At 65.0% G+C, this 19,709-nt stretch overlaps 2 protein-coding genes across 2 annotated transcripts; one reads left to right on the forward strand and one right to left on the reverse strand.

The window, feature by feature from the left end:
- Positions 1-5,706: 5,706 nt before the first annotated feature.
- On the forward strand, positions 5,707-8,126 carry SSTR5 (somatostatin receptor 5). Its single transcript, XM_026484987.4, has one exon. It carries the CDS (start codon positions 5,707-5,709, stop codon positions 6,802-6,804), a length of 1,098 nt encoding a protein of 365 aa, XP_026340772.1. The 3' UTR covers positions 6,805-8,126.
- Positions 8,127-14,943: 6,817 nt separating this feature from the next.
- C1QTNF8 (C1q and TNF related 8) lies at positions 14,944-16,203 on the reverse strand. The gene is made up of 2 exons (XM_026485020.1): positions 15,999-16,203; positions 14,944-15,494 (listed from the first exon to the last, which is right to left on the reverse strand). The coding sequence occupies exons 1-2, from the start codon at positions 16,201-16,203 to the stop codon at positions 14,944-14,946; spliced, it is 756 nt and encodes a 251-aa protein (XP_026340805.1).
- Positions 16,204-19,709: the final 3,506 nt, after the last annotated feature.

The raw sequence follows: 19,709 nt of genomic DNA on the forward strand, positions 1-19,709 counted from the left end.
TGATTTAAAAGCACCCCCATTAAATACCTCTCTTTGCCACTCTCGGAGCTCGTGGGATAGGCCTTGTCTGTTTTGTCCACAGTGACCTCTGCATCACCCAGGGCAGGCTGGGCACCCGGGAACGCCAGGACCGAAACAATTCCAGAGGGTTTGTACGAGGCTGCTGAGTTTGCAACAGGCCACACATGTGTGCTCATGTGGTCCCCTTCTCAGCTGGCAAACCCCACAGGACGTGACGCCCAGCCCTAGCTTGCCAACCCGTTCCACCAACGGCACCCCCCGCACAGGCCCAGGGGGACATTTGGACCTCAGCTTCCGGGCAGACATTGGGCAGGTCCTGAGTCGCCAGGACCACATGACCTTCTGCGGCCACGGTTCCCCGCAGGACATCAGGAAGGACAGCAGCCTCTGTGTGGGCAGCTGCGTCTCCATCGGCAGGCCAGGGTGGCAGCTGCCATCGGAAGGCCAGCAGGGATCCTCAGTGGGCAGACAGGCCGCGGGAACAGGTCCCTCTCTCGGGCTCCGTGTTTCCTTGGGTGTTTGGCTTTGTATCCACAGGAGTGAGGTCTGTGTGATCCCCTTGGGGAGGGGAGCTGAAGGACACGGGAGATGGCCTGGGGTGGGAGACCCGCTGAGCATGGGGTCTACGTCTGGCTGGGGAGGGGGTACCATGTGCTCCAGGGAGCAGCCCAGCCTCCCCAGGTGGAGCCTGCTTGAAAACAGGTGCTTGCCTCCAGGCTGGTCTCTGGTTCTGTAAGTGCTTTCCTCGATTGAACACATAAGCCATCCTTCTTGCACAAGGTGCAACGTCTCAGAAAAGCATAAAGAAGAAAAGTACCTCTAAATACAGGGTCAACCGCTGCCATCCCCCTGCCCAACACACGGTATGAGCCTGGGCAAGGGCTCTGGTGTCTTGGGGTTTCCACCCTCTAGGGGCACCTCACTTCTTTCAGCCCGTGGCCAGGCTCTCCGAGATGCAGTCTGGATCAGGGCGCGGAGAGCCGCTTCCTGGTGTGGGGCATGTGCAGACACCCACCCAGCTCTCCTGCCTACTGGCTAAACTCAGGAGCTCAAAGTGAGGCCGCCCCGACCAGCAGCAGCATCTGCAGCACCTGGAAACTTGTCCGAAATGCAGATTCTCAGACCTGCTGCCCCACCAAGTCCAACTAGGCGTGAGACCCTGCATCTGTGTTTTGATCAGGTGACTGTGATTCCTGCAAAGGGGAGACCCTACAGAGTGAAAACAACATCCTGGGAATCCCCAAACCATTCAGCCAGCTGGGGCATGGTCCTGACCCCCATCTCTGGCATTCCATCCGTCAGACATAGACCTCCAGCGCTTCTCCCGAGGGAGGACCACCTCCCCATCCTTAGACTTTCAGGAGGGAGCTACGGGGCAGGACCCTCCAAGCTCAGGTTTGTAGCCAGGACAGACAGAGGATGAGTTGGGGGCGCCCCTCTTCTTGGAGTGGATGGGGCAAGGGCTGCGGGACAAACGTGCGCCGGCTTGGGGAAGGACCAGGAAGAGACCGGAGGGGCGCGGGGGCGCAGGGCTCTGGGAGCCTAGTGTCTGCCCCGCCCCGCCCTCCCCCCGCTCGCCCCGCCTCCCAGCCGGCGCCCCGAGCCCCGAGAGCGGAGCCCGGAGCGAGCGCAGCGCGGGCACTGGGCTCCCGCCGCTGCCGGGTGAGTGCCGCGCGCCCCTGCCCTCCGCTCTCGCTAGGGCCCCCGCGCAGATCCCAATTATCCTCTGGGGGGGGGGGGTCTCACTACCCTGCGCGAGGCCCCGCGCAGGCCTGGTCCCTGGTCCTGCCGCGCGTCCCCTGCCTGAGGCACCCCCTGTCCCCCGTGCTTTCCCTGCGCTCCCCCCGGGGTTTACCTGCCGCCGCCCCGGGTGCCTCCCCTGCCCTTGCGTCCGCTCCCCAGCCTCGGGCGTTCCATCCCCTCCCGTTCCCTGGCTTCCCTCACCCTTGCTGGACCCGGTGTGCCGGGGTCGGGGCCGAAGCAGCAGGGAGACTCGGACCGCCACTGTGCCCGCCGCGCCTCTGCAGGCCCATGCTCCTCGCAGTGGGCGCCGCCACCGGGCTCGCCCCGAGGCTGGCGGAAGGTGGGCGGCGCGCCTGGGGTGGGTTCCTCCGTGCCGAGACCGTGGCTTGGGGGGTGGGTGTGGGCAGCAGACGCGTAGCGAGCGGGAGGCGCTGGGCGTGAGAGGAAGCAAGTCCGAGGGCGCGTGCGCGCGGGGGCCGGGGCGCGGGCCCCCTGAGGTGGGGTCCGCCATGGCGCCCCCAGGGAGGTGGGCGGCGAGATGCGGGTCGGCGGCGGGAAGGGCCGGCCCAACTTCTAGGGGTCCTGGGAACGGAGCCCCGCATCTCCAGGGCTTGGCAGCGGTGCCCTGGAGCCCTCCCCGTCCTTCCCCAGAAGGGAGCGCACGCCCTGGAAGTTCGCCTATGTGCTGTCTCCTCACCCAGGGTCCATCCGGGGCCTCGCCTGCCCAGCTGCCCGGCACACTGTCCCAGGCCTGGAAGCTGACCTGGAGCCCTGAGGAAGGGCTAGGGCCAGGAGCCCCAGCAGGCCCGAGAGTGAGGCCGCTCTGCAGAGAGCAGTTTCCTGCGGGGGGAGGACCAGGGAGCCTCAAGTGGGCCGTGGTTGATAGCATCAACGACAATGACCCTCCACGGGTTCCTAGTAGAATGACCCAGATTTCCCAGAAAGTGTGCTGGAGGCAGAACACGGCCTTGGAAACATCTTGTGGGTCCCGGAATCCCTGCTGGGACTGAGGAGGGGGCTCCGCTGGCCAGCCTCCTGTTTGCTGCACCGAGCCAGCCCTCGCCCACCTTAGTCTCCCCTCCTGGGGAAGAGACACCACTCCTTTAAGGCATGTTTGGGGGAGCGGTAGGGAGTTGCCTTTGGCTGCAGGCCCAAGACGGGGCCTCCCATGGGGGAGGCAAGCCTGGACGCGGGGGTGTTGGACCATGCCCAGTGTTTGCCCCTGCCCCGCACAGGTAGGGGGAACTCCCAGGTGAGGCGCTGCCCCAGGGGCACTGAGCCACTCCCGGCTGCTGCTGCCCGTGGGTGGAGGAGGCAGGCCCTCTCCTGCCAGCCTCTTGTGGGGCCAGTCTGGAAGAGGCTGTGCAGCACGGGGCACTGAGCCTCTGGGAAGCCTCTGGCCCCCTTCTCCTTGGAGCCCAGGGCAGACCCCTTTCCTGACACTAGGGAGAAGAGGCTGGGCTGTTTGTGGCAGGCGGGTGGGAGCCATTATTTGGTGCCCACTGTGTGGCAGGCACAGCACGCGGCAGCTTGCACACCTGGGCTTTTTGAGGTGATCTGCGACTTTGCATGCGCCAGGGCTCTGAGAAGTGAGCCAGGGGTCCGCTCCTTGTGCTGCGTCAGTGGGGACCCCTGGGTCGGAGACCCCTGGTGCTGGCCCGCGGCTGATTCCACATCTCTCCCCTCCACTAAATCCCCCGCCGCGGGAGAAAGGGCCCCAGGGACAATTTTCCACGAGTGTAATTTCTGTGACTAAGAAGATTGCCGCTTCTGAATAATGGCTCCTGTAGAATTATGTTCCCAGAGGCGGGCGCGACCACAGCGGGCTAATTTTGTTCTTTACTGCTGTGCAGTGTGAGGAATTGGGGTGTTTGGGGGTTGGCAGAGCACCTGGGAGCGGGTCTCAGGGGAGCCCTGAGCAGCCTTTTTAGGGTCAAGCTCACGTTCACCTGCCACAGGCCGGGGACCCAGGCCCTGTGCCAGGGAGGTCTGAGCTGACAGTCGCTGCTCCCCCCACGGGTGAACTGAACACCTTCGGGGGGCTCTTCCCCACCCAGCACCCTGGGATCCCACGCAGAGTGAGCTGGAAGCCCCTTCTTGAGTGTTGTTTTCCAAAATGTGAGCAGGGGCCTGGGGCACAGAGACAAGCAGGCTGATCTACCTGTGGGGGCGAGCCTGAGCCGGCCCTTGCCTAAACGTCCCCAGAAGACCCTCCCCCCAGCTGGACACCCGGGGAAAGGTGGGCCCTCCAAACCCAGGAACGCCCCTTCCAACCGAGGGACCCCTGGCTTTGTCTGGAAAGGCAGTTGTCCCCAGAGATCACACCTTGCCCTGTTTGAGTTACTGTCCCTCCCCCGACTCTGGTCACCACGTCACACGGGGGCACTTAGCACCAAGAGCAGCAAATCCAGCCCGACACGGGGCAGCGTCACTGTCCCCCTCCTGGCGACCCCCTCCCAGTGGGGACCCCAGCATGATGGCGTTTCTCCGTGGTGCTTGGCATCCAGACACCACCAGCTCCTGTTGTCCTGATCCAAGTTCTCCCCCGGGTTTCTGTCTTGTCTCCTGGCTGCCATTCTGTAGGACTTTCTCTGCACCCGTGATATTCTGTGGGTGGACCCTGACGCTGTTTGATCTGTGCTCGTCCCTGGGGCAGCTTTGAGCTCTCTGGCAGTACCCGCGTCTGTGGCTGCTCCGCGAGCCCCACCTGGCGCCCGCCGCAGCCCGTACCCCCTCATCAGCCTGCCGCACTCCCAGGGGGTCCCTCAGCCCCGCTCCCGTTCCCCGATTCTCTCTTCAGCTATATCCAGACCTGAGCGAGTTCTGACTTTTGTGGATTTTTTTTTTCAAGTCCAAATGATTTTTCACACCCAAGAGTTGTAACTTTCAAAAATACACACTTGTTCATTTTACTTCTTAGACAGGAGCCAAATTTGTATCATAATATTTTTATCCATGCCTTATTGAGAATCCTACACGTATTTATTTAAATAGATCTTAAATATACTTGTAGCCTCCTATTACTTTTATTCCGTCGGAAATGAATCCCCCGACCCATCTCCCCACTGCTGATTTTCTAGGGCCCCCTTCCTAGCGGCGGTTAGCCCAGTGAACTTGGAGGTTCGAACGTGTCTGCCCCGCGGGAGCTGAGGGCTCCTTTCTGACATGGTCACTATGCTCCCTGCTTGTCTCGAGTGTGGGGGCGTGCCCCGCTCTGCTGTGGGCCGGTGGGGACACCCGACTCCTCTGGCCAGTCTGTGGGCTCTGCGGGGGCCCCCGAGGGGACGGTGTTCCTGGGAGCCTGGTGGACGCTGGCAGAGCGTCTGTGGCCTGAGGTCTGGCTCCTCGGCCATGCGAAGGCCTGGCACCCTCCCGATGGCTTTAGGGGTTGCCCAGGAGAGTGGGGCTCGGCGGGTGTAACTGCACTTCCAGCCGGCATTGGGTGGGTGGGTGTGAGGGGTGCGGCGCGCCCGGCTGCTGTCCCGGTCTTCCTATCACCGCGCCCGTCCCTCTCCACTTCTCCTGTGCCATCCTCTGTCCTTGCGGGAGACATAGGGGCGGTGAGGCCACCCCCAGGCCCCCTGAGGCCCGAGCAGACCAGCAAGGTGTCGGCCACGCGGCAGGCTGTCCTGGGGCAGACGGGGCTGTAGGGACAGTCAGGTCTCTGGAAGCTGTCGGGGTATCAACAGATGATACGGTGCTGTCCCTCAGCTCCTTCCTCTCTGGGCTGGTTTTCCAAACAATTTGCTTAATGTGACTCCCGGCCGAGTTGGACATGAGTAATAATGTTTACCCGCCATGGGGTGATCCCGTGCCTCCCGGGCAGGCGGGGCCCCGGGGAGGAAGCACCCTGGCCCGTTAATCGCTCTGCCGCCCTCCCTTTTCTCTGCAGAGAGGACGCGCCCTGCTCACGCGCGCCCTGCCTGGCCCGCAGCGGCCGCGATGGAGCCTCTGTTCCCGGCCCCCACGCCGGCCGGCTGGAACACCTCCTCAGCGGCCACCAGCGCGGGCGGTGAGAACGGGACGCTGGCGGGGCCGGCGCCCTCGCCGGGGGCCCGCGCAGTGGTGGTGCCTGTGCTGTACCTGCTGGTGTGCGCGGCGGGGCTGGGCGGCAACGCCCTGGTCATCTACGTGGTGCTGCGCCACGCCAAGATGAAGACCGTGACCAACATCTACATCCTCAACCTGGCCGTGGCTGACGTGCTGCTCATGCTGGGGCTGCCCTTCCTGGCCACGCAGAACGCCGTCTCCTACTGGCCCTTCGGCCCCGTCCTGTGCCGCCTGGTCATGACGCTGGACGGCGTCAACCAGTTCACCAGCATCTTCTGCCTGACCGTCATGAGCGTGGACCGCTACCTGGCCGTCGTGCACCCCATCCGCTCCACGCGCTGGCGCCGCCCCAGGGTGGCCAAGCTGGCCAGCGCCGCGGTCTGGGCCTTCTCGCTGCTCATGTCCCTGCCGCTGGTGGTCTTTGCGGACATCCAGGAGGGCTGGAACACCTGCAACCTCAGCTGGCCGGAGCCCGTGGGCCTGTGGGGCGCCGTGTTCATCATCTACACGTCTGTGCTGGGCTTCTTCGGGCCGCTGCTGGTCATCTGCCTCTGCTACCTGCTCATCGTGGTCAAGGTGAAGGCGTCGGGCGTGCGCGTGGGCGCCTCGCGGCGGCGCTCGGAGCGCAAGGTGACCCGCATGGTGGTGGTGGTGGTGGTGGTGTTCGTGGGCTGCTGGCTGCCCTTCTTCATCGTCAACATCGTCAACCTGGCCTTCGTCCTGCCCGAGGAGCCCGCCTCCGCTGGCGCCTACTTCTTCGTGGTCATCCTGTCCTACGCCAACAGCTGCGCCAACCCTGTGCTCTACGGCTTCCTCTCCGACAACTTCCGCCAGAGCTTCCGGAAGGTTCTGTGCCTCCGCAAGGGCTATGGTGCTGAGGACGCAGATGCCACGGAACCACAGCCCGACAAGAGCGGCCGGCTGCAGGAGGCCACGCTGCCCGTGCGTGGCTCCGAGGCCAACGGGGTCATGCAGACCAGCCGGGTGTGAGGGCCTCGGGCGGGTGGCTCCCGGTGGCGTCTGGATTCCCTGCCGGGCAGAGCCTTCCGCCACCATTCAGAGGCCTGCTGAGGTGAGCCCTGCAATGGCCTGGATTCTCCGCATGGTGTGAGGACCGGCGGTCTGGGGCGAAGCCGTGTCTGGTCCTGCAGTGATGAGCTGCTCTCGCCGTGGAGGACGCAAGGGAGAGGGTGGGAGAGGCCAGGTGTCCCGGGCAGTGCTCGGGGCATCTCGACCTTCTTATCCTGCCCCTGGCCTGTGCCAGCCTGCCAGGCTGGGGAGTGACCACCAGTGTCAGCTGGGGAGCGCTTGCCTCTGCTGTCTGGTCCCCCGTGCCTTCTCACATCAGTCCTGTGTCACCTGGCCCAGTCGAGTGTGAGTCTGCGAAATTAAAGACAGATGGATGTGCTGGGCTCCCTGGACCTGAAACTGTTGACTCTGGGGGTGGCAGATAAAGGGGGGAAGTGGTGCACGGCCAGCTGGGGCAGGCTGGGACCCCAGAGGGGACGTCTGGGACTGCAGAGCTCTGTTGTTGCCTTGGGGATCCCCCCGCTGCCCACCCCCCTGCCACTGGCTGGCCACAGTCATGGTTGGTTCCATGGTGGGAGGCGGTTGGGAGAGCGGCTAGCAAAGTGTGGCTGAATTGGGGGTAGAGAGTCGGCCCCCCAGCCTTCTGGGTCCCCAAGGCATCGGAGAGGCCGTCCTGGGGAGGGGGCAGGCACCCACAACTATCTCTTCTGCTTTGTCGGGGGCTCTGGCGTGGGGAGGGCGGGGGACAAGAGCAGACGAGAACTACCGAGATTGCCGTGGGGGGAGCAGCTCCTAACGCAAACAGCAGCCACTTGGAAGGAGCACCGTGTGGGTGTGTGCAAATGCCAGGAAATGCCAGGCCCCTGAGGGATTCTGCGGTCCCCAGACTAGAACCGTCTCATCCGCCCCCGGGAGCGCCACCCCCTCCCACCGCCCCTGGCCTGTAGTGGGGTCCTAGAGAAGATGTCAGCCCGAGATTCGCTGGGGTCCCATGTGCCTTGAGCCTCTGCCCAAGGCTGGAAGAAGGACGAGAATGTGGGGGCTCACTCGGCCCCCCCATCTAGACAGCCATGCCTGATGACACCCTGGCTCATGCTCCTGGGTCTGCCTGGAGCAGGACCTCCGACCTGCAGGAGGGGACAGGGAGCAGGTGCATGCCGGGCAGGGGAAAGGCCTGGCCAGCGCGGCCTGGGCTTGCACCAACCCTGGACAGGGGCCAAGGCCTGGAAACACGATCGTGTAACGAGGACGCTTGTGTTTGACAACCCGATCTCCTGAATAAATTAGAGAATAAATGTTTGACTCTTTCCCAAAGCAAATATTGTCCCTGGAGCCGATCGAAGCTGGTGCAGATCAGAGCTCGTGGGTCAGAGGAGGCTGGAATGGGGGTGGGCAAGCGCCTGCTGGACGTGGGAGCCGGGGCACTCCGGTGATAACAGGGACGGTGCAAATAAGCGGGGTCTAAAGAAGAGCCAGGTGTTTCCCTGGGGGCCGGCCTGGGGCAGCCAGGTGGGCTGTCTGGGAGGTGGCATCAGGATGCTGTCTCAGAGGATGCAGGGGGCGTCTGGTCCTTCCAGGGCCCGTGGGCATGGGCAGCGGGAGGCTCCTTGGGGACCCCTGTCCTGGGCGCACGGGGGCTGACTGTCTCCACTGTTCCCACGCTCCATTCCTGGGGGCTGGGGCGGCTCCCTGTAGGTGGGGCCCACAAAGCCTGGCTGGCGACCCGACCCGCGCCCTCCCCCCACCCAGGGGCCAGCACCCAGGGAGAGAGGGCGCTCCGGGAGAAACTGAGGCTCGTTCGGCCTGCTGCTTAGGTAGACCTCCCCTGGGATTTGGATGCAAAGTGCAGCCACTCAGACTGACTTTGGGGAGCAAGCAGATGGCTCGGAAATCTCTGCCCAAATCAATTTCTCCCAATTGATTTGACATCGTGAGCTGCCTCCCCGGGGCCACGGCAGCCCAGAGCGCCTGTGCTCGTGTGTGTGCACCCGTGCTCGTGCTGCAGACGCCAGCAGTGCCCTTGCCAGATCCTGCCGTGCAGGGTGTGAGCGTGCGTGTGTATGTGCGTGGGGGCATGTGTCTGTATGAGCGTGCGTGCATGGGACGTCCCTGGAGATCCCAGGCAGCCCTGGGACCCTGGCTCTGGGTGGTTGCTGGGAACTAGGCTTGGCTGGTGTGGACAGTCCCTGACGCTGGGTGGGGGTGGGGGTGGGGCCGTGAGCAGGAAGCAAGAGGACCCAGGCACCCCTGAAAGCCTGTGGGGGGGTGGGAGCTGGGGTGGGCTCAGGAGGCCTGGGGACACAGCCTTCCCACACCCGGCACAGGCTGGGGACGGCTGCGGGGGCCACGGAAGCCCCGTGTCCCCAGGCCCTGCATGGGGGTGGGGCGGCCCAGAGCAAACATGCTGGGGGGGGGGGTTGACCTGCTTTATGGACTCTCTCTCCGCATCGATGCATTTTATTGGCCGCCGGGCTCCAGTGGCTCCCAGAGTGACCTTGCCCAGGAAATCCGGCCTGCAGGGGCAGGGTGAGGCTGCCTCCGGGATGGGAGGGCAGAGGCGGGAGGGGTCTGTTTGCCTGGCAGGGTGGGGCCAGGGGTGGGAGAGGTATCCCCACAGTGAGGGAAACTGAGGCTGGCCACCACGGCCCGGCTGGCAGCAGCTCCTCACAAGCCAGTCCCTAGCAGCAAGATCGACGTTGGGGTGCCCTGGGTGGGGTCAGAAAGGGCCCCACCCCTCCAGGTGTCCTGAGGCAGGAGGATGGGCAGACCATGGCTAGACACCAAGAAGGACTTCCCACAGGAACCTGGGGGGCCCAGAGAGCTGCGATGGGCTTTGGGGGTGTCAGGGCGATGGGTGTTGAGATTTGGGTCTCCAGTGGTCCCTTCTCAGGGCATCTGCGTACCTCAGATGTCAAGGGCATGGGACCTGGAAAGATAGCTGGGCCTGGGACCCTCTCTCTCACCCTGGCCGGAGGGGGGGTCCCCAACCTGGACACTTCCACCCCCCCTCCCTGCAGCCAAGCACACTGTCCTGTCCGGGCTGGCCAGTGCCATCTGGGCTCCTGAAGGGTGTGTGTTGAATGCCTAGGAGGACATTGAATGAAGGGGGCTCTGGCTAGGTTGGGGACCTTACCCCATGCCCACCCACATGGTACCCAGCCTGTGCTGTGGGGTCTTCTCCCTCCCTCCTAGCTCAGTGCCCAGCGGTCATACCGAGGGGTCCCTGGAGCCAGGCAGGGGTCCACCCCGTGGCTGGTGGCACAGTGGGGTAGGGGACAGGGGTCACAGGAGAGAGGCTGCCGTTGCCTGGGGCCTCCTGCGTCTGAGGCCTGGCTGTGGCCTCACCGGCCCTGTGCACGGAGGATCTGTCCACGTGTCCTCTGGGCCCACCCTGCCGGGGCCGGCCACGCTGCAGCGTCCGCCTGGGTCCCCTGAGGGGCACGGGTGACGTGACTAGGCAGCTTGTGAAGGAGCGTGTGTGGACGCAGCCTGCCCGGGGCCAGGATGGGTCTCACTCCTTCCCACTCTGAGGAATCGTCCCCCTTCTCCGGTCTCACACGTCCGTGTGCCCTGCATTGGGGTTTCAGGCTTGATGTTTGCTAATTTTACAGGGTTAGCCTGTCTCTCGGCTACTTGGGAAATGCTCCCACTTTGGTCTTTACGTTGAGAAGTCTTTCCCCATCCACAGACCCGCGAAATATTTTCACATGTTTTTAATTGTGGTAAAACACACATAATAGAAAGTCTGCCCCCGTCACCACTGTCCGGTGCACAGCTCAGGGGCCTTCAGCACATTCGCGCTGTTGTGGGACCACGACCGCAGTCCATCTTCCCAAACTGAAGCTCCGTCCCTGTGAAATGCTGACTCCCCGCCCGCCCCCGGCCCCCGTGACCTCCATCTCCCTGCTGTCTCCAGGGATCCGACTGCGCGAGGGGCCTCGAGAAGTAGAATCCTGCCGTGTTTGTCTTCCTGCGACAGGCTTCTCTGCCTGAGCGCCGTGTCCTCAAGGCCCACCCCTGGCGCGGCACGTGCTGGCGTGTCTTGAGTAACATTCCATTGTGTGGATGGGCCACGTTTTCTCTGTTCATCATCGACGGATAACCTGCGTGGCTCCCCCGTTTTAGCTGTTGTGGGTGATGCCACTGTGGCAGGGTGCACCCCACGTTTTTGCTGGCGACCCTTTTCCTCCACTGGAATGTGCATTAGCCCATAGGATGCCCGTGATGTGGGGGCGTCACGGCCTCCTGCCTTGCTGGAGCGCCGGCCACCCTCGTCCTCGGGGTGCCCTCGGTCTTGCCACAGCGTTCGCTACCCCATCTTCAGGCTTGGCTTCAGTGTCTCCCAGGCTGGGTCAGAATGCTCTAGAATCCTGTCTATTCTAATGCTGGTCGTGTCCAGCATTATTGTACAAAACTGAAAAAGGGGGTTTTGTAGACAAACGTTCATGATAGCGCTGCCCGTGAGAGCCCACCAACGCTCCCACGGACACACCGTGGTCCATCCATACAACGGGACGGGGCGGGGGTCAGCCACCAAGAGGAATGAAACCCCGACATGTGCTACAGCGTGGACCCAGCTGGGGGATGACGCTCAGAGATGGAAGCCACGTGCAAGAGCCACGCGGCATGGGATTCCATCTCTATGAAACACACAGAAGAGGCAGATCCAGAGATACAACGCGATGGGGGGAGGCGGGGGGGGCCAGGGTCTCTCTGGGGGGACGAGAAAGTTCTAGAACTAGATGGAGAGATTGGTTGCTCTGAATGTGCTAAATCCCACTGAATTGTTCACTTTAAAATGGTCAATTTTATGTTATATGAATTTCACTAGATTTTTTTAAGGGCTGTTTTATTGGAATCCACTAAACTGACAGACTTCTAAGGGTACCTGGCTCCCGACTGGAGTCCCCCCTCGGGGACACGTGGCAGGGCCGTGCTGTCTGCAGCGTCCCCCTCATGGCGCGCACAGTCCTGGTTACGCCGCGTGCACACGGCCGCTGCCTCACGCTGACTGTTCCAGTCCGGCTCGTTTCCTCTCTGGCTTCCCAGGTGCTCGGGGCAGCCCCGGCCTCCTACCCGGTCACTCAGCTGCTCCTCTCGGCCTGGTCACATTGCAGGTAGTGACTATAGCTTGGGTCTCAGTCGTTCCTTTTTTTTTAAATAAATGAACTTGGAGGGTGTGTGTGGGGGGGGGATGCTGGCATTTTGTCCCAGACCCCCGGCAGTGTCGGCTGGCTGTCCTCCCCCACCCCTAGGGCCCTGAAGCATGCCCCCTCCTGTGGTTCTCAGAGCGCGTGGTGGCCTCGGCATCTGGGGGCTATCAGCCAGCCTTCATGGCCTGAGCGGCCCTGGCCTCCTGGGTCGGCAGCTGGCCGCAGGGCTCATCCCCAGAGGCTCTGACACCCTGTCCCAGCGCCTTGCTCTCCAGGCTCCGTCAACAGCTGGATTCACGCCGTGAGGTTAGGAGTGGCCGCCAGGTCAGCAGACCACCCTGGACCCGGGCCCCTTTCGTCCATGGCTGTTCTGGGAGCCTGACCAAGGCCCTCATCACCCACCTGCCGCTGATTGTGGGAGCTGAGGCCACACAGCAAGCTGGGAAGACAGAGGCTTCCCTCTGGCCCGCCTGGCCTGCTGCACGCTGGGGCCTAGGGGTCCCGCCTCTGGGAGGAGGGTGGGGGGAGGCCGGGTCCTGGCAGTCCTCTCACAGGGGCCCTTTCCTATTGGGGCAGCTTGGTCCCTACCGCCGAGCCCTCTCTGCCACCGCACCCCCGGTGCTCTGGGGCTGCTCCTGAGGTCCCTGCCCGTTACTGCCGCCCTGGCTGTGACCTGCTACCGCACCCGTAAAAGGGCACAGGCCAAAAGCCAAAATGCAGTCTGAGGGTCCACCCAGCTTGGCATCGCGGGTCAGGGGGCCCAGGGCCTCTGCTTCCCATAGTTCTCCCTGCCCCCTCCTACATCTAGTGGGACCACAGCTTCCCCAGCCTGTGACCCCGTCCTGGCCCCCCGCCCCACGTCCTGGGCTGTGGCTGCCGTGTACACCAGCAGGGCCTGCTTGGGGGGGCGTGTTCCAGGGGACGGGGTCATTTCTGAGCCCCCCCGATGCTCGGCATCCCGGGGTACAGAGCCCTGCCCGTGCTGACCTCCTAGTCAATGACTTCCCCAGGTCAGGGCCCTGTTTGGGGTGAACACGGACCCAGTGCGGGGACCGGGGCTGGCACTTCGGAGTGACAGGAACCCACGCCCACGGGTCTCAGCTTCCTTATGGGATACCCCACGGGCCAGGATGGGCTGTAGGACCTGCACGTGTGAGCGTCTCATACCTGGGGCCCCAGGACACACGCGGGGCAGGACCCATGGTGTGCCCGTGGGGCGTGCCCGCTGCACAAGGGGCTTCAGGACCTGGCCACGGGGTGGGCTGCTGGCAGGGAGCCCTCCCCCTGCAGACAGGCCCCGTGTGGACGATAAAGGGGGTCCCAGCAGCCCCTCCCCAGTGAGACCCTCTTCCTCTGTCTGAGGCCATAGTGGGGGACAGCCCAGCCCAAAGAGGGCCAGCTCCCTGCACCATACACACTTGGGGGTTCTATACACTCCTGCTGGGCCTCAGTTTCTCCACCTGTCAAAGGCACGGCCCTCTGTCCAGGGACAGGAGGAGCCCCTGTTCTGTGTATCTGGGAATGGTCTCTGTTGACCACCCCTTTCCCCAAGCTCAGCACCACCTTCCCGGGGGTCTGCCAGGACCAGGTGCGTGCTCTTTGGGGGTCCCGGGGTGAATGAGGACGAGGGAACCCCACATCTGGCAGCACCCATGAGGCCCCAGGCTAGGCCTGTAGGAGGTTGCTTCTGGTGCGTCCACAGGGGAGAGGGCTCTGGGGCTTCCAGAGGCCACCTCTACCTCCTCCGTGCCCTGGCCGTCGGCCTCTGGACTTTCCCTCTGGAAGGCTCCGACGTTTCCTGCCCAGTGCAGCCCGCCTGCCACTCCAGCCTCCTCGCCACAGCCTGGGATTTCATCCAGCTTGTGGGGTTCCGCTGCTGCCAGACACTGCTCTTGCCACGGCCTCCGTGGCCTCATTGCCCAGGACCCTCGCTCAGGAGGGAGCAGCTGCAGGAGGAGATGCAGGGGAGGCCCAGGGAGGAGGCACCAGTGACGGGGCCACAGGAGGGGCTGGGCAGAAGGCCCAGGCCGGGGGCACAAGCCAGGAAAGGAACAGACTCCCTGTGGCCTGGGGGGGGGCAGCCCCATGGTTCCAACGGGGGGGCGGGTAGATGGAGCCCTGCTATGGAGTGAACAAGCCACCCCCCAGCTACACCCCTGCCTGCAGGGGGGAGGCAAGCAGCCTGCACGATGCTCCGTTTCCGCCAGGCCCCAACTTCAGCCACATCAGAGTATGTGGTGACACTGGGGTGTCTGGGCCTCCCCCGGGCTCTGGGCGCACATCGAGGTGCAATCTTGCTCCGCCATCCAGACAGAGGAGGGGATGCTGGGAGTCTGCAAGAACTGGCCCACAGAGTGAGGGCCTGTGTTCACCCCAAGGACGAGACTCTCCCCCCCACTCCACCTGACACTGTCCTGTCTCGGGGCTTTGGCCGCCCTCGTACACCCCTGGGGTTCTGCATGTTTCTTGCTCGAATCGGCTCTGTGCAGGCAGTGTCTACAGGACGGCCCCTGCCCACCTCCCCGGTGTCCAGCCAGCAGGAGTTCCGCAAATGTCTCCACCGCCCTGCTGCCTGGATCAGATATTTATAAGCAGAGTGGATGGCTCTACTGCGAGGGCGAACCCCGTGGCCGTGGAGCTGCCCGCCCGCCCCGCCGCAGCCCACCTGGCCCACTGCGTGCCCGTCACCACAGGTCTCCGTCCCGGATGTCTCGGTGTGAACGCCCTGTCTGTGTCCACCCCCACCGGGATGGCCCCAAGTCCTCTTGCTCTGGCCGTGTCCCTGGCGTTCTGCTCAGTGCCTGCATGCAGCTGGCGCTCCGTCACTGCACACAGTTGGTGCTCAAACACTGCCGGCTGAGCTGGCACGGCCCCTCAGCTTCCAGGGTGAGGTCGCACTGGGCGGTGTCTGGGGAAGGCGCGCCGTGAGGGCTGGGCTTTGTGGGGGCTAGAGCTCTGCGGCCGGCTTGACCAGGTGGCCATTGAAGGTGATGGAGAGGTCGCCATGCTCGCCGTAGATGGCATTGTCGCGGTCCCGCTGGAACATGCGCACCCAGACGGTGTCGCCAGTGGCCAGGGGCAGCAGCAGGCTCTGGGTCTGCATGATGCTGCGCTCACCGGGCTGCGCGTACAGCACGGCCGTGGCCCGCCCGTTCCACATGATGTGCAGGTAGGTCTCCTTGTAGTTCCAGGTGTGCACGTTGAGGTTCAGGAAGTAGACGCCAGGCACGGCGCACAGGAAGCGGCCGGACGCCAGGTGGAAGGCCCCATCCGGGTTCACCAGCTCCGTGTCGAAGGGCACAGCCTGGAAGCCATCGGCACTGTGCAGGCCCTCCCGCCGGCCCACCGAGAAGGCCGCATAGGCACGCTGACACAGGGGGCCCGGCGGCCCCGCCTGCCCCTTCTGACCCTTGTGGCCCCAGAGGCCACGGGCGCCCAGTGGGCCCTCCTTCCCGTTCCTGCCAGAGAGACCTCTGAGGCCCGGTTCACCCTTCTCACCTGCAGGGGGGCAAGTGGGAGCCACGGGTCAGGGCGTGGGGTCCAGTCACATGGGGCCAGCAGAAGCCACGCCCCAAGGCCTTGTCTGTTCTGGGGCCTGAGCGGCTTGCGGTGTGGGGACGGTGGAGAGCTGCAGAGGATGGGTCTGCCCTGGGCTGTGCAGGACGAGAGGCTGGGAAGTTGGCAAGCCCAGTCGAGTGCAGCTACCAACCAGCCCCCCCAGGCGAGGGCTCCTGGAGCTCACTTTCATCCACGGGGACCCCGGGCCTCCCTCCAGCCTCCCCTGAAGACTAGGCCTGGGGAGCTGCTGCGGGGTGGGTGGGGCCTCGGGCCGCCTTCTGCCCCAGCCCCCTGCCCAGGCCACCAGAGGCAGGTGACCAGTGTGCCACCCACGGGGGCCCAGGTGCCCAGGTCAGGGCTCTCCGGCCCCCTTCCCTGCCCCCTCAGTGCAGGGTGTCCCTGTGGGAACGGGTGGGGTGGGGCTGCCTCTCCACAGACACTCACCTTTGAGGATGGACATGTCGATGGTGGGCCGCACGTGGGGCAGCGGCACCCCTGGCTCCCCAGCGCTCCAGGGGGCATAGGGGCCAGGGGCGGCGGGGGGCCAGGCGGCGTGGCAGCACTGCACGCAGGGCCGTCGGGGCAGCCCCAGGCCGGGCCAGGCCCCCACAGGCAGCCCCAGAAGGAGCAGGAGGCCGGAGGCTGCCATCCTCGCCAGAGCCTGGTGGGGGACCAGAGGGGGGCGGCGTCTGAGAAGGAGAGGCCCCGCTGAGCCCCAAGCCCCGCAGCTGTCTGGGCTGTGCCCCCTTGTCTGGGGGAGTTGGCACACAAGGCCAGGGACCTGTCTGGGGGTGGGGCCTCTGTGGGCCCCTCCTGGATCCTCAGCCCCAGCCCCGACAGACATCACTAACAGATCCCTGCACACTTTCGCCTGGACCTGGACATGGCCTCCTCAACGCAGCACTACAGGGGCCCGCACGGGGGACAGCTCACGCCTGCCCCTCTGGAGCCCCAGCAGAGGTGACCCGGGCAGCCGCACGCTGTCCCAGCTGGTGTTTCCAGGCTCGCTCCCAGGGGCTGCTCTGTGTGGCCTCCCCACCCCTCCCTAGGGCCACGGCTCTGGGCTGTAGCCAGTACCCTAACAGCCTGCAGCCCCCACAGCTGGGGACCCCGCACCTGGCAGTCCACGGGGCACTGTCATGGGGCGATGGGCTCTGATTCCGTTCCCTAAGGTCCCCACCCACCAGTGGCCGGTGGAGCCCTTGGGGAGGGGCAGCCGGGCTGCCTCAGGGAAGGGCAGTGCCCCAGCGCCGGGAGGCTGGGCTCTGGGCCCAGGTTGGGTGGCGCCCTTCACCGGGCAGCTTCTCCTGGGCTGCCTGGCTGGGCAGAGGGTGGTACCCACATCCTGAGCTGCTAGGGGAGGGAAAGCAACTTGTGGAGGCTCCCCAGGGTGGAAAATATGGTCTTTAATCCCCACCAGGCCTGGGCCTCTTGCCTCTGCCTCCCCTCTCCCAGGAGACCCTGTCTGACACCTGGCCCGTCCATGCTTTCCCTGGCCACCTCCGGGAGGCTCAGCCAGGACAGATCTCCTGTAAGGGCAGGCGTGTGAGGCTGGGGTCCTCACTCTTCCCTGGCGTGCAACCCTGCTGAGAAAGACACAGGACCTTCCTCCAGGAAGCCCTCAGGGACTGCAGCCCAGGATGAGTTTCTTCCTCTTGCACTGCGGGAGTGCGACCCACTCTCAGGCTGAGCTTTCCTGGAGGGGGGACCCCTTCTGTTTACCACCTTACCCCCAGAGTCCAGCAGACCCTGACCCGCCCTCCTGGCTGTGCTGGACGCTGCAAGCCCCTCCTGGATTCTTCCTGTGGGGGGACCTGGCAGGACCCTCCAGGGGATCCCACTCCACAGGCAGGCCTATGCCTGGGGTCTCCGGCATCATGGCCCCCCAGGCCTGCCCAGCAGACGGTCTGGGCTGGAGTCTCCCTCCTTCTGAGGTCTGGAGAGGAGTACAGACGACCCCCTCTAAACCCAGCCTGCCCGGGGTGCCTGTGAGGACCCCCTACCCACCCCCACGCCCCCCATTACCATTGCGCAGTCGGGTGCCGCTGCCTGCCTGCCTGGCTGTGTCCGGTGTCACTGCCCTGAAGGCCCGTGAAAGAGCCCTTTCATGCTCACCCCAGGCGCCCGCGCCTTCCCCCGGACCATCCAAGACCAACAAGCTTCGGGCCAGCTTCAGAACTCCTGGGCCGGCAGCGCACAGGGCCTTGCTGTCCGCCACCCAGCCTGCCCTCCGCCCGCCAAGTGCCGCAGGGGCTGCGTGGCCCTGCCACGGGGGCCCCAGGTCCTCCGGCCAGCGCCTGTGCCATGGCATGGTCTGGGGCCTGTCTGGGGCCCTGTCTGGGGCGGGTGAGCTGGGGAAGCTCTGTGGGCTGGCCATCATTTTCCGTCTGGGGTGCAGACACTTGGCAGAGAGTCAGGCCAGAGCTGAGACTGGGCGCAGTCTGGTGGGGGGCCGGAGGCCAACATGGGGGGGCACAGACCGGGGCCACCATGCCTGTGGCAGGCCAACTCGGTGACAGGGACACCCTCCCGTCTCTGGCTGGGCAGAGCAGTGTCTGCCCCATCCCCGCTGTGCTATCCCAGGGTTCCATGTCCGGCAGAGCAGATGTGCTGTGACCCCCGGTGAGGGATCCTTGGCCTTAGCCCCGCCTTTTGGAAGATACAGGGTGGACCCTGTGAGCCGCCGCCTGCACCCACCCCACCCCCGCCGCCCCTGGCAGTGCAGGAAGGGACTGAGCCTGCTGAGAGCTGGAAGCCCAGCCCACACCAGGGCCTGGCCTCGTCTCCGCTCTGGGTCTGGACAGCTGGACGCTGGGCCCAGGGACAGGCCCAGCACTTTGGCCTCTGGATGTGGGGACAGGTGATACCCTGGTAAGCATCCCCCCACCCAAGCCAGCAGCCTGTGGGGGAGGATGGATGAGCAGGGAGGGTCAAGGACGGAGGGGCCGGGAGGCAGGAGCAGTCTTGCCTGTGGGGGCTTCCCTGGCCAGGCTGAGGGGCAGGAGGGGTGAGAGCCGTGGGCGGGGGCTGCGGTAGCTGGAGCCAGGTCCTGGAGCTGACAGCTCACACTGCAGCAGGGCCTGGAGGCCCCCTTGGGGGCAGCTGTCTTCACCCCCGTCTGCAGGTGGAGCAGGGGTGAAGCCCGAGGCCCTATGCCCTGACTCACAGGCCCGGCGGGTCCCCACACCTCGTCAGCGTGTGCTGGGCATGGGCTTGGCTCTGAGACCAGGCAGCTTCGCGGGAGCTGCTCCGGGCAGCGCGTGCAGTGGCTTCTGCTTCCCAGCACCGCGTCCCTGTGGGAGCCGGTGGGCCCAGGGCAGGTCGGGGGGTCCTCCCTGGCAGCACGACTCTGGCCTCCAGGGCATGAAGAGAGGAGCAGAGGCCCAAGCTCTGCTGCTCCTAACGTCCGAGCCTCAGTTTCCCCAGCTGTAAAGTGGACATTGATGGGCTCAGAGTGGCCGGGGGCATGCCCTGTGGTGGAGGGAAGCAGGAAGAGCTCAACCGCTGGGGGTCTTGGCAGGCTCTGGCCACGCTGCTGGGCCCCCGCATCCCTCCTCCTGCGCCTCCCCTGACACCCGCAAGCAGAGCTGCCCCCCAGGATGTGTGGTCACTGTACTTCCCCTGGGGGAGGGGACAGCGAGGTAATTGGCCCTGTACGTGGGGGCGCCCCCTCGAGGGGGGCAGGTGTGGGCTGAAGGGCCTGGAAGGCACCCTAGGCTCCCTGGGGTCTGGCTGGGCCCCGGTGCAGTGTGTTCCCTTGGGTGCAGGTGGTCAGCAAGGGCCGAGGGTGACTCAGCAGGTGGCGGGAGGACCTGGACAGAAATAGCCTTCCTTAGACACACCGCCTGACATCTCCGTGACGACGGGAGCGTGGCTGAGCGTCACGGCCCCACGGGTCAGCGGCCCACAGAGGGCCACTGCGTCGCCCACAGGAGGCCTGGGCTCCCTCGCTGCCTCCAGCCCGCTCGGCCCAGGAAGGCCACACTGACCTGTGACTTGACCCTGGACCAGGGGACCAGATGCCCCCACGCCCCCCAAGGCAGCAGCAGCCCTAGCATGGGGGTCGGGGAGTAGGCCAAGTGCCTGTTACCACAGACTTCACTAAAGGGGGCTGCGCAGGGGGTCCTGGGAGGGATGGACGCGGACTCTGGAGCT

Source organism: Ursus arctos, unplaced genomic scaffold (genome assembly GCF_023065955.2).
Source record: "Ursus arctos isolate Adak ecotype North America unplaced genomic scaffold, UrsArc2.0 scaffold_2, whole genome shotgun sequence".
Taxonomy (NCBI): domain Eukaryota; kingdom Metazoa; phylum Chordata; class Mammalia; order Carnivora; family Ursidae; genus Ursus; species Ursus arctos.